The sequence below is a fragment of the Camarhynchus parvulus genome, chromosome 2 (genome assembly GCF_901933205.1).
Source record: "Camarhynchus parvulus chromosome 2, STF_HiC, whole genome shotgun sequence".
Taxonomy (NCBI): Eukaryota; Metazoa; Chordata; class Aves; order Passeriformes; family Thraupidae; genus Camarhynchus; species Camarhynchus parvulus.
In genome coordinates, this window is record NC_044572.1 from 108,302,878 (window position 1) to 108,316,262 (window position 13,385).

General features: G+C 37.7%; 1 protein-coding gene across 4 annotated transcripts in view; it reads right to left on the reverse strand.

Annotated features, from left to right (window-relative positions):
- Positions 1-13,385, reverse strand: part of TRAPPC8 (trafficking protein particle complex 8) — a 51,691-nt gene that overhangs the window by 19,257 nt on the left and 19,049 nt on the right. For all 4 annotated transcript variants that reach the window (XM_030969808.1, XM_030969800.1, XM_030969798.1 and 1 more), the window contains 11 exons: positions 12,257-12,357; positions 10,657-10,762; positions 8,984-9,115; positions 6,789-7,013; positions 5,673-5,781; positions 4,747-4,941; positions 4,426-4,556; positions 3,281-3,355; positions 2,484-2,610; positions 1,548-1,705; positions 325-767 (listed from right to left, as the gene is read on the reverse strand). In XM_030969808.1, the coding sequence (XP_030825668.1) occupies positions 325-767; positions 1,548-1,705; positions 2,484-2,610; positions 3,281-3,355; positions 4,426-4,556; positions 4,747-4,941; positions 5,673-5,781; positions 6,789-7,013; positions 8,984-9,115; positions 10,657-10,762; positions 12,257-12,357 (1,802 nt within the window). The remainder of the gene's footprint in view (positions 1-324; positions 768-1,547; positions 1,706-2,483; positions 2,611-3,280; positions 3,356-4,425; positions 4,557-4,746; positions 4,942-5,672; positions 5,782-6,788; positions 7,014-8,983; positions 9,116-10,656; positions 10,763-12,256; positions 12,358-13,385) is intronic.

The window sequence follows — 13,385 nt, forward strand, 5'->3', positions numbered from 1 at the left end:
CCTATACACCTCAAAATAATGTAGTTCCAGAGGGACTAAATACAAACAAAGGTTGTTTTAACATAATTCCATTAACCCTTTTTTTATTAATTTATTTTACTAATTTAGTATTTACTACTTCAATAAAAGCAGTGTAGGCTACTCAATTTCCTATGGAAATTAGATAATTAGAAAAAATATTGCTTAGAATAGCAGATAACAGGTCATTTTCACATCATCACAGTGACTATTACTAAATTCAGTAATATTTACTTTTACCATTACAATCACAGAATCTAATGTGTCTAATAAGTATGACAGAGAAGGTAGATTAGAAGAACTTACCACATTTTTGAGTGCTTTTTAATACTTTCATAGTAAAACAAGAAGTTAATTTCATGAACACCTTCTTCATCTGGTCCCCGTAACCACATTGGCAGCTGCACTGAAGCCCCAGGAAGAAGAACAGCATCAGGAAGCGGAACCTGTATTACTTCAGGTGAACCTCCCGTGCCAACCCCAAAGTCTGCAGAAGAAGCTGAAGACAGCAGTGCTGTTCGCACAGAGGTAGGATCTGTCACAACAGTCTTGTAAGCACTACAGTTCTCAGAGGCTGAAGGACTTAGTGGTGTTAAAGCAGCAGTATTTCCGCCAAAAGTAAAAAATTCTGGATGCTTGGACACAACCTTCAGTGCAGTAAGAGGACACTTGCTCACGTTCACAAATTCTACATACGCTTTTCTGATTTCTCCACAGAGAAGCCCTGTAGGAAAATTTATAAAGAACACCTGCATGGGAGAGAAAAGGAAACAATAAAAACCTGAGCCAAGTTGGGAATGCCACGCAAACAATCACTAACACAAACTATACTGCTGCTTCCTGAGGGGAAGTGAAGAGGGAGGTGCAGACCTCTTCACCCTGAAATCCAGTGATCAGACATGTGGGAATGGCTCAAAGCTGCACCAGGGGATGGATGTTTAGACTGGATCTTAAGATGCATTTCTGTATGGAGAAGGTGGCCAAACAGTGGAATAGCTTTCTAGCGAGGTGGTCGATGCCTCAAGCCTGACACTGTTCAAGAGGCATTTAGATAAAGCCATTAACATACTGTAACTTGGTCAGGCAGCTGGACTGGATGATCACTGTAATCCTTTCTAGCTGATCCATCCCACTCTACAGGCCCCTGTCATTAACCAGTTACCCAGACCATTTTAATGACCGCAGAAAGGAAAAGCACTGTATTTGAATTAAGCAGCTGGAATAACTTTTCTAGATGAAGGGCAAGTAAACAGAAAAAAGCTTCTTTGCCTGTTCCTCATTTATCTTAAAATCTGGGTACCAAAGCTGTTGCCAACTATAATTCTAAAGGGAATATAGCAATTTCAGAATACAATTTTGAGGCTTCAAGTTTCAATTTAAAAAACCCACACAAGTTTGCCACTGACAGATCAGAAATTATCTGGGAAGATTTAGGCATTAACAAAATCCAAGCCGCCATTGTTAGACATACATTTATAAACTGCATTTTGCTATTTTCTCAAAACTACCAACAGGAGGTAGCTACATACCTCTAACAAAGGCATTTCTTCTGTAATAATGGGATCTAAACGTCTATCAGGTCCATATTTAATTGATGTTTTTTCCTCTTTCGTGTTATTAAGTCGAGGTCCTTGGATTTCTAAATCTTGTCTTCCTCGTACAGACAACCCATTGGAAACAAACTTTCCTGAAAAAATTTTTAGAACTTTTGTTTAGTTGGGGTTTTTTTAATTAATTCCTGACTTTAGTCTCTAAGAAATGATCCAAAGCTCCCAATCCAATCTCAAAAGTTAATTTTTGTCATTGGGCCCATGCGGTGTTCATTGATTAAGCAGCATCACCAACAAAGAACGATTCAAAGCTTACACTCACATAACACATAGCTAGCTCAAGTTCCAACAGCCAGTTATCCATTGCTGTGGGCTTACTCTGCCCTTCCATAGTTTGACTACAACTGGAAGGGAAGCGGCAGACAGAGTGCATGAAGCTGATAGCATTTATTTCCTTTCCCAATTCCTGCCAGGCTGGAAAAGTCACTTAGAGGATTATTTCCTTTAAAGACAGCTACCACTCTCCAAAAGGTTTTTATTCAAAAGGTTTCCAGCCTCTAAACAAGCTTCTATTTCTTTCAGACACATTTTAATCTCCATTTCATCTAACAACTAAATTCACCACGTGAGAGACAATTTCAGAGGAATAATTCAACAAAACAGATCAAATAGCATGCAATTAATTGTCAATTTATATAGTAATGTAAAGGAAAGAGAATTCAAGATGCTAAAAAAAAAGCTATCAGCCAAATTTAAATTTAGCAATCTATAAAAAGGACTTCAGTGCAACATTTAGACAGAAGTTGAAAGTTAACAATGGTAGTCAAACACTGGACACTAGAATTTAGTTCTACTCTGCAGAAGCCATGTCTCCTCCTTCCAGAAACACACAATTTAAGATAATAATACACTTACCTGTCTGTAATCCAATAGAAGGATCTATCCCATCTAATGACACAGCACCTTGAACACTGCCAAGATTATAAACGACTCCCAGAATATGTAGCTCCCCTGTTTGATGGGGAAAGAGCTTTAGTCTTGCCTGTGGAGATACGTTAAATTTTTGTTGTTGTTGCTACTAGAAAGAAGTATTTTTACAGTTAAATGTCCAATTGCTAAACACACTCATGGCTACATTTACTTTATAGCTGTGTCAGCTGTAACTGCAACAGCAAATATAGATCATTTACTAGATTGAAAATTTCATATACACAGAATTTATCAAACCAGTTCACAGCTGAGAAATGTTCACTACATTAGAAAAAATTCCTTAAAATTAACCTTCACTGTGATTAACAGGGGCAGAATCACAGAATGATTGAAGCTGGAATGGACTTCTGGAGGTCGTCATGCCCAACTTGCCTGCTCAAGCAGGGCCATCTAGAGCCAGCTGCCAAGGACCACATCCAAAGGGCTCTGAACATCTCCAAAGATGGGTACTCCACAACCACTCTGGGCAGCCTGTGCCAAGTGCCCAAGCACCATCACATTTACAAAATAAGTTAGTGTTATAAATGAAGTTATAAACATTTCCTGATGTTCAGGAGGTGCCTCTTGTGCCCACTGTCTCTGGTCCTGTCACATTTATACAAAGTGATAAGATATATGAGGTACTGGAATTTCCGATTCAGTCACTTGTTCTGTCAGTTTAGTGTTAAGTTCAGATCATAACAAAGTTCAGTGCTGACTTTAAAACAAAGTATAGTACTTACCACTTTTGTCTCCTCACTATTAATTAAAAATTCTGCTATTGCTTCAGTTCCTACCATATCTTCATCACATGTACCCTGAAAAGAAGAAACAGCTCTTTAGATACTATTACTCCTAGTCAGAGAAAATGCCATAAGAAATATTTCCAACACCCTTCCTAAAGTGCTCAAGGGAAAAAATCATGCAAATTTCCAAACAGTTTGGAAAATCAAGTCCTGCATGCTCAGGTTCTCAGCATTTACAAATTAAAAAAGCAGCTTGAGAGTTCAGTAAACTTTTGTTTAAGAGAAATTTAAGATTTAGCACTACAAATTGGAACCATTCCCAGTCTGTTTCATGGATATTTACAGAAGTATTTATCACACCATTAAAGTAGCAGTTCAGATCAGAACAGAAGGGAAAGTGTATGGTAAGCCTTGAGACTTAAACTATGCAGAACCAGGTTTACAATTCTGGTAAATACTTACAGAACCTTTAGAGATCACTGTGTTCCCAAAGTTTTGGCCAAGAAAACAAATTATTTAGGAATTTACTATACTATTCAGTATTAGAATATATTAAAACCTGGATATGACAAGAGTCCATCAGAGCTTTTGGCAGCATTAGTTGAAGTATTAAGTCAAACAATAGCACAACAGCTCATCTAAAGTATTCAAAATATTAATTTTTAATACAGTAAGTTTTCATTTCTCTTCTAATCAAGATAGTAAGATGTTTCTATGTTATATGAGCGCAGTTTTTCAAAACACATTTCACTATGTACAACAGCTCAAATAAGAAAAGGGTATTTGATAATCTACCTACTGACACTCATATTCGCAAGTCAAGGCTAGTGTGACTCAAAATAGACGTGGTACATATATAATGAAATCTTGGAAGTATTTTGTTTTGCATTCAGCAAAAAATTCTAATGTGTATTGTAAAGCTAACTCGGCTGCTTTGTGCCCTACAGATCTAGGAAAATCTAGATAATATAAAAATTACTTAAGTAGCTACTGTTTTTCTTACCCTTTTTTTTTAGTTTACACTAAAACCTTCATGTTTAATGTTTATGTTTAGATGTTTTCATACTACAGAATTTTGAATACTCAATCTATACTCCATACCTGCAGCTGTTTGAATTGGAAAAGGATGAAGCTTTGTTTACCTGCTCTTTTGTTTCTCCATCATGCTTTGCACTGAAGTCTTTAGGTTGAAACTTCCACAGCAATGAAAGGTCAGTCAAAAGAAGAGGAACTTTCAGAGGGTTTCGGAAGGACACTTCTACAGTTATTGGTTCTACCAAAAAAATGCAAGAAAACAATAACAGGCTTTCCCTATCACAATCTGAAGGCTATCTCAATTGTTTGTATTCACATGCAACCAATTCGCACAAGAATGTTGGCTCAAATCTCTAATAAGACAGGAAATATCAATACAAATTTATCTAACCAATTTTATTTCTGAAGTGTAAAAATCTCAACTTTACCTTCTATCACTGCAAGCGGAAATTTGGAGTTATCTGAGTAGCGATTTAAACAGAACTGCGTTGGTTGAAAGTTTGGAGGTATTGTTCCTTTATTTATCACAGATACAACCTGCTCCTCGAGCTCCTTCCACTGTTGGGATGATTCTGAGTCATACTCCTGATCCAGGCTTACGTGCGTAGCTGCCTGCTTTTCACCTGCAGAGAGAAAGGCAGTCTTAAAGGCGAGAACAGCGATGTGCAATAGCTGCATCAGAGGGCTGCACTGGCAGTTCGGTAACTATTTTAAGTTCTAGGTCACTATAATTCTTATGCTACCATTGATTTTAAAAAGTGAATTGCAGGACATTTTGAAATGCACATATGGAAGACTACACTGAGATAATTTGAATATAGTTCAATTGGGATACCACAGCATTCCAAGATTTTAGCATGCTACACAGTATACCCAGGCTACAGATCATTTTTACTTTATAACGGACTACAACTCCACAGTACAGCCTTGGATTATATAGGAATTTCCACTCAGCTTTCTTTACACTCAGGAATCAGAGTGTTTCAAATATTTCATCCTAGAGGAATTTAACTGTAAATCTAATTCGTAGCATCGCCGCTAGCGTCCAGTATTTGCTACAGCAATAATTAGCCCTTTCATGAAGTTCATTACAGACTTGCATTGAAGCTTCCTAGGTGTGAAAAACAGCGACAGCCCGCACAACCACATACACAGATTTCATATTTACAAAGAAAGTCTGCAAACATCCAGCCAGTAGATATTAAGCTCAAGCTTTTATTTTCAAATATTTTTAGGTTACCCAGTTACTTTAGTTTTACATAATGACAGACTTCTTTTAAATGGCACCAACTCCTGGACGTATTTTGGTTCCTTAAAAAAGGGACTTGAAACTGTTTACTTAAAATTTTCTAACCTTCTGCTGGTCGTCGATCATGGCCAAAGAAAACACGAGTTGCTGAGCTGTTAATATATGGTAAAGGAAGCTGTGGTAAGGGACCATCAGGTGACAGCTGGGCTGCATTCTGGAGCAAAGGAGCAAGAAAACAGAGTGTCATGTACATTACTGATGACTGAATGATAAGGAAGCCCAGTTAAAAACACCCAATGTTTGAACAGGGAGTACTTTTAAGATGGAATAAATAACTTCAATTAACTGTTTGACTTTTTTTGCCTATAATAGGTGCTTCAAGTTTGTGAAATCCTTATGGGAAAAGGAGAATAATTACTTCAACCCTGAAACCTAATCACTACCGTGGTTGCATTGCTGTTACAAACTTTATTTGATGCCAAGCCTGACTCTCTAACTCAGAATTTGATAAACTATATTTACTATCCCACCACCATTAAACAAGACTCTCACTAAGCTGAGCTGTGGATTCAAATACCAGCCTTTGAGGAAGGTCTGCCATAACTTAAACACCACAGAAATTCTGTTCATCAGCTTTTAAAAGGCAGTATCTACATGACTGCATATTGTGTGGCAATAGCAGCACCAAACACCCCATGTAGTATATAGTATACTGCAATCCAGAATCATCCATGAACTTAAACACAACTCAATGAGTCACTTGATCCATCAAATTCTATCCTTATTAAAGAATGAAATTCACTATATGGATGACGACAGAGCTAGCTACCTAGTCTTTATTAAACATGTATGATCAAAAGCCCTCAAAATCATTATAAATTGATCAAAACAAAACAGACCCATTTCCTCTAAAGATTGTGAAACTTATCACAACTACAATCCAGCTATGACCCTCAAAAAGAAGACTTTATTGTAATAAAACCACATACATTACTGTGATAATAACCCATACTTATACCCATCTGTGAAAGTACTACACACATGAAATGCAGCATGTGCGAGTTTTGTGAAGTCTGAAGTAAAAAATTGAACATATCAACTAGATTTAAAAAAAACTCTGGAACAAAGCAGATAAAACAGAAAATCATGTAATGATTTAACAGAGAACTGGTGGCAATAAAATTACTTATTACTAAAGAAACAGACACAGAAGTCATTTACCTTATAGACATAAAGATATTCTCTTAAAAAAGCTCCTTGCTGAGCTGGAGGTTGTTTACTGTCATTGATCAAAATATGTCTGAAGGCAGACACAGCGTTGTCCAACTGACGAAGCGTAAAGGACTGACGACCGATGGTGAAGTTAATGTGGTCTTCTGCAAGAGACCAGCCCTTCCCTTTGTAAACCTGCATGGCTTGACAGTAGCAACGTAAGGCATGTTTCTTCTGCAAGAAAAAAGGTAATTTGTCAAATTCTACTGTTACCCACTGACTGTAATTATAACATTATGAACACTGAACAGTAAGTCAGAGAAGTAGTTTTTACCACATCCCTGCCACTATGTTAAATGTAATGTTCCAGAACTGTGCCTCATAGAATCTGGTCAATACTAATCTAAGCACAGAAGTGCTTGTTCCTACAGTACAGAGCCTGGCCTCCAGATTAAGTTCACATTTTCAAAGACTTTAGTAACAGGCAGTAAGTTAGAAAAGCAAATAAGAACAGATTACTTTTAAAACAGGGTTTGAAGTTCCTTTAGGACTGACTGCTAAAGTCTACAGAGGTCTATTGCCAAGCCTCACGACATAAGCTAGATTTAATACATTTCATTCCACCTGAACTGAACTTTCAGTGTGATACGTTCAGCCAACTGTTGTTCAGTATACGTATCTGGGACAAAAATCCATGCCAAGAAAACCAACAAAACACAGCCCTACAAACAAGAAAAATTACCAATTGTCATATCAGCCACTGGGAGATAGATGAACTGATCCCAGTCAGCTACATAGTTCCTTTCCTGCATGTACCTCAGGACCCAGGCATTCAATCCCAAGTCTAGGTATTGAACAGCTGTATAGACATTCACTGTACAGCTAAGTCTCAGCTTCTAAAAAATGGCAACAGCATTCCCTTACTTACAACACTAATGGGGAAAAAATCTAATATACGCTCACATTGGTATGGTGATGACAGCAGAGTACAAGCAGTAAATCCTTAACACCAGCATGTACTAGTGACACTTTAAAATATGGTATTATGGTCTGCAGCTAAACAGCCTGGCTGATTTCTCTTCAGTAGCATTTTACAGTTTCGTACCTCTAAGGAAAAATAAAATAGCTACATTTCCTGTAACACTGAAAAAGTACTTCTTGGAAACCAGAATCCCTACAAATATTAGACACAAACAACAAAGAGAGCTGTTACACAAAGTCAAAACTTTACAAAATGCATTCACTTTCCCAGACAAAGGAACAGGACATAAAAGAATAAAAATATGAAAAACTGCTCAATAGCTTCCTGCCATTATTGTTTTGTCGTAACAACAGACAGGAAAACTGTCACATGAAGAAAACCAAGGAGGGGGTGAAGTACTCCTACTACTCGTTCACATCACAGAAGCCAACAATGTGAAAATACTTTTTCTAGTCCTTACCAGGACGGTGAGACTGAGATTGGGTAGGGTGGGAGAAAATCCCCAGCCAATATCACAGGGCTTTGTTTAAAACAGAAATTTGACACCTTGGTTCTCCTGGATTATTGTCTTGCAATAAGAACCCCAGCAGGAATCAAGCACAAGCTATCTTTACAGAATATATCCCACAACTAATGCAGAAACAAAGCACAAAAGTTCTATCCAAAGAAGTTTATCTACCACCGTTAGAACTGCCTGCAAAGTAATGTGAATGAGAGTAAAACCAATCTGATCTGTATTGCTTTAACTGCCACTTACGTCTAACAGCCACAGAGATGCTTTGGTTTGTGGTGAGTAACTGTTCACACACCTGCATCTCCAATAAGGAACATGTATTTAAGTCACCAGGAAAAACAAATATCTAAATTTTGCTACGATTCTAATAAGCTGAGTCTAGCAAATAATTATCTCCCGCAATTCACCCTTATCTCAAGAGTAAAAACATTCCTTTGCCCAAAAAGCAAAATTACTGTGTATAAAATGAGACTCAAATGAAAACACGCATCACTTAAGTTTCAAGTCAGCGATCTTCAGCATTCCTTCAAAAACAGAAGTAAAAGGCTAGGGTGATCAATCCAGAAATCATTTTCAGAAGATTACAGAACAGAATACTGCAGACTAACACAGAAGTGTCAGAAGCCAAGAATCCTTTTCCAGACTAATGACACACTTACAAAGTATCTAATACCAGGCATATTTTCCATGTGGAAAGATAATACTTACCTGGCCTGCTTTACCAAATCTATGGCCAGCCAATATCATATGAAATGCAAACTTTCTAACCATGGGACTTTTCATGTTTATAAAACAATGGGCTGCCTGCTCCAACAGGAGTGCACTGCGAAGATCTGAATCCTGTTTAAAAGGAAAAAAGAATTAGCCTGAGTTGAATAAAACCATAAAGGTAAAACAAGGTGGCCTTGTTGTAATGCTAAGAGGGACAGTAAGTTGTAAGAGTTCTGTGAAGCTGAAGATTCTTTTATATGCAAAGATTATATAGATATGTGAGTACATAAAATAAGACTAAAAGTATTTTTCAATATTATTCAATGCCATCATGTTCTTACTTATTTCAGTAAAGCATATATGAACCTGTTTCAGTATGACTAACCAAAGAAGTATTTTCTGCTTTTTCAGTTACTCAGGCTACAGATTCAAACACCATTACCTCTGAAACACTCTCCCACCTTTTACCCTCCCCTTCCCCTGCAGATATTAAGGCTAAAACCAAAAAATAAGACCTCTACCAGGATGACTGAAAAATACAGGGAGCAATGAAACTTGGTGAATTTTTATCATGTGAACCTTTTGAACCTATTGATTTCTTAATGTACAATTTCTTACTATTACATCCTTCTCTTCTGCCAAGACACAGCTATATTACTTTAACCAATCAGAACAGAATCTACTTGATTTTACCACAGCTGAACTCCATGCTATCAATGATGCTCAGGTATGCATCTTGACTACAAATATACTCTGGGACACCAATATAGTATCCTGTAAAGATTTTCCTTGCAACCACCAAAATGCTCCACAGGCATACTATGTGCAATTTTAAGCTGTAAAGTGACCGTGCAGAGCTAATAGGATTTAAATTCCTTGCTTAAATATCTTAGGTTGCTCTTGTAAACACTGGTGGCAAGCTTAAGTTGAAAGGAAAGAATGAAGCTACAAAGACATTCAAGAAAGAAAATTACAGAACTAAACAGATTTATTCCGTGCCTAAGCAGTCCAAGGAAGGTCTCAGAAGCATCACATTTGGTGCAGCTGGCCATGAAATCAGAACTACCAGTTAAACTTCCCTCCAAGCTTTAAAGGAGATGCTACACTATAACTGGAATTACATTTTTCTTCACTCCTTTTTAAGCAAGACAATTCCTGGGTTAGAAGCTGATCCATGCTTAATTTCCACCAATTAATATCACAGAAGTGTAGGGTTTCACTTACACAGCAAGGTTTGAATGATTCATACCGGCTGAGCTACAGTAATCTCTTAGTTGCTTAAACTATAGAGAATTTCTGATTATGATTATATGGGATAGCATCCATTGTGGCTCTAGCAAGCCATGCTAATACTTTGAACATACGAGTTTGTAAGTTACACCATCCAAGAGCTAGGCAGATGTCAAAGAAAATTAGTTACAAAGCCAAAGATAACATATTTAGCATGGTTAAGGAAGTCAAGCAAGTCATTTGACTAGAAAAAGAGTAACTGTACTAGCTCCTTCACTTACAGTGTACACAGTTTTCTTCACTTCATGCTCTACACCTGTTCATTTGCTACCTTTGGCTAGAAAATATTGTAGCACAAGAATCAGAAGGTAACCTAGAAGTGTTTGGGTAAGAAAACAAATAGTGAGACGGCAGAAACGGAAAAAGCTACTAAGTTTTACCTCACTGGTCAAGCGAATCAGAAGAGCAGCTGCCTCTGAATATTTGCTTTGACTTTTTAAGATTTCAGCACTAAGCAGTACACAGCGTTCAGCCAGAACCATGTTCCTAAAGTAAAAACATGCATGTATTAATAAATATTTATCAAAATAAATTTGAGAGAACTTTTTTATCTCAAATCTTACTGATTTTCTACACATGGCATGAGACTGAGGTTCTGTTGCTTATTCTTCTTAAAGCAAAATATATGAAAGTTCACTCCCCACAGAACAACCACATACAGATTGACACGTTAAGTGTCCAATTCCTACTATAGCAGGAGCTTTCTGAAAGTCAAAGCTGGAGAGCATTTCTTAGAACAGTATTGTATTTGTAAGAGTACCAAATAAAATGATCTAATAAACAAGAAGTCCAACAGCTAGAAGCAGGTTGGCAAGCAGTACTGGCAAGTTGTACCAGGTGCCCACCAAGCTGCTCTGCCACACCCCCTGCTCAGCAACACGGGGGAAGAAGATCAGACTAAAAACCTCATGTACTGAGAAAAGGACAAGGAAGATCACTCACCATTTAGTCATGGGCAAAACAGACTTGTTTTGGGGAAGATTAAATTAATTTATTGGCAATTAATAACTGAATAGCACAGTGATAAATAAAAGCAGAAGTAAACACCTTCTCCTGACAAATCCTCCCTCCCAGGCTCAAGTTCACTCTGAATTCTTCTACCTCCTCCTCCCCACAAGCAAGCCAGGGGAACAGGGAAAAGGAGCTGTGGTCTTTTAACATTAACTTATAACATTTCTCCTCCGCTGTTTCTTCCTCCAAATCCTCCTTCCCTGTTCCAGTGTGGGGTCCCTCCCACAGATGCAGTTCTTCAAGAGTTGCTCCAGCATGTATCGTTTTTGCAGTGCAGGGTCCTTCAGGAACTGTTTCAGTGTGATTCCCCCACAGGTCACAGCTCCTGACAGCCACCTGCTGTGGCATAGGCTCTCTACAGACTACAGCCACCTTCAAGGTACATCCACCTGCTCTGGCATTGGGACGGGCTACAGGGTAGATCCCTCCTTGCCCATGCACCTCCATGGGCCGCAAGGGAAAATCTGATTCAGCATGGTCTTCACCACAGGCTGCAGGGAAGTCCTGTCTTCTCCTGACCTTGGTATCAGCAGGGCTGTTTCTCTCACTTTGTCACTCCTTTCTCACAGCTGCTGCACAGCTATTTTTACCCCTTCTTTAATGTGTTATCACAGAGGTAACAGTAGCACTGCCAGCTTGGGCAGCAGCAGGTTCATTTTGGAGATGAGTGAAAACTGATTCTGCCACAGGCAGTTCCTGCTATCTTCTCACAGAAACCTTCCTTGCAGCCACCCCACTACCTAAAAATCTATCATGTGAATTCAATACACAAGTTCGATAAGCACTCTGGTAAGAAGAGTCCAGATCTCCTTTCATGCTATCCTAGATATGTTAGTTTATCTTACTCCTTAAAATGTTACCATCATTCTGTGATCATCTGGTACTATTACTGTGCAGGGTAAGAAAATTAAGCCATCAGATCTTTCAACTTTCACTGTACAAAGATCAGTACAAAAGTAAACAACATACTTGCAGATATCTCGGTAGGTCTGAATTGCTGTCTCCATATAATGAGCAGGATATGGCCTAGGAGCTCCGGGCTGAAGAAAAGCTGATACTGCTGCCATTTCCTACAAGAGAAATTCAGTAGAGTCAATGTAGGTTTTACAACAAATCATAAACCTCTAAAGACTGAGGAACATAGCTATTAGATTCAAGATCTTCACCTAATCATATCGAAGTATCCAATGCACTGTAACTGATAAAAGGTTTAATGCAACAGCTTATTTATGGCTCTGCTTATTAATTAGCCAGAGAGTTACACACAGAAGTGTTCGCAGTTGACAGTACCTCCAACACTGTGCAGTGCAGCATTGATTCAGAGCTGTTTTACAAATCCAAAAGAACTTCCTATTATCAGGAAGACTGCTCCTGCAAAGTAGCACTACCGTGTATTTTAAGATGACGTCTGTTTTTTGAGTTTTGCTTAAATGAAATTATATTATCAGCTTCCAAGGAAACTCTAGTGAACATGCAGTCTGAAATTTTGCTTCTTTTCTCACAGACTGCAAATATTATAGCAAAGATTTTCTGCAGAAAGTAAACATTAAGACTAGTAAATTGCAACAAATTCGTAATTAAGACTGCTTCCATTCATTTGGAAATTAAGATTTCTTAATATTATTCTGTTTATTCAGATTATCCAAGTGCAGAGCAACTTTCTGAACTGTAAAGACAGATATTTAAGTAAAAGTTTTAATCAAGATGCAAAGATGTACAATAATGCTTCCATGCGTCTATGAAGCAGAGTTTCGAATTTTAGCAAGTTAACCAGACTAAAGTTTACAATATGTATCTTCTAAAAATTTATAAAATTACTCATTTTCCCCCAGTACTCCCATTTATCTTGTTGAAAATTACTTTAGTCATAAACACCTTCATTCTTAAGAGGAAATTATGAAAGAGTATATGTTTAGAGTGAAATTCAGTAGTGACATACTCAAAGTATAGCCTTCAAGTTTTAAGTCACCCAAAAACAAGTACAATACCATATTTATAGTGACAGAGTCTTGAATTTCTGGCAAATAAGTATTTTGCCTAAGTCTAGAAGAGATACTATAAAGCTATTTTACACCTGGCTTTGACTTATCAGTTTAAA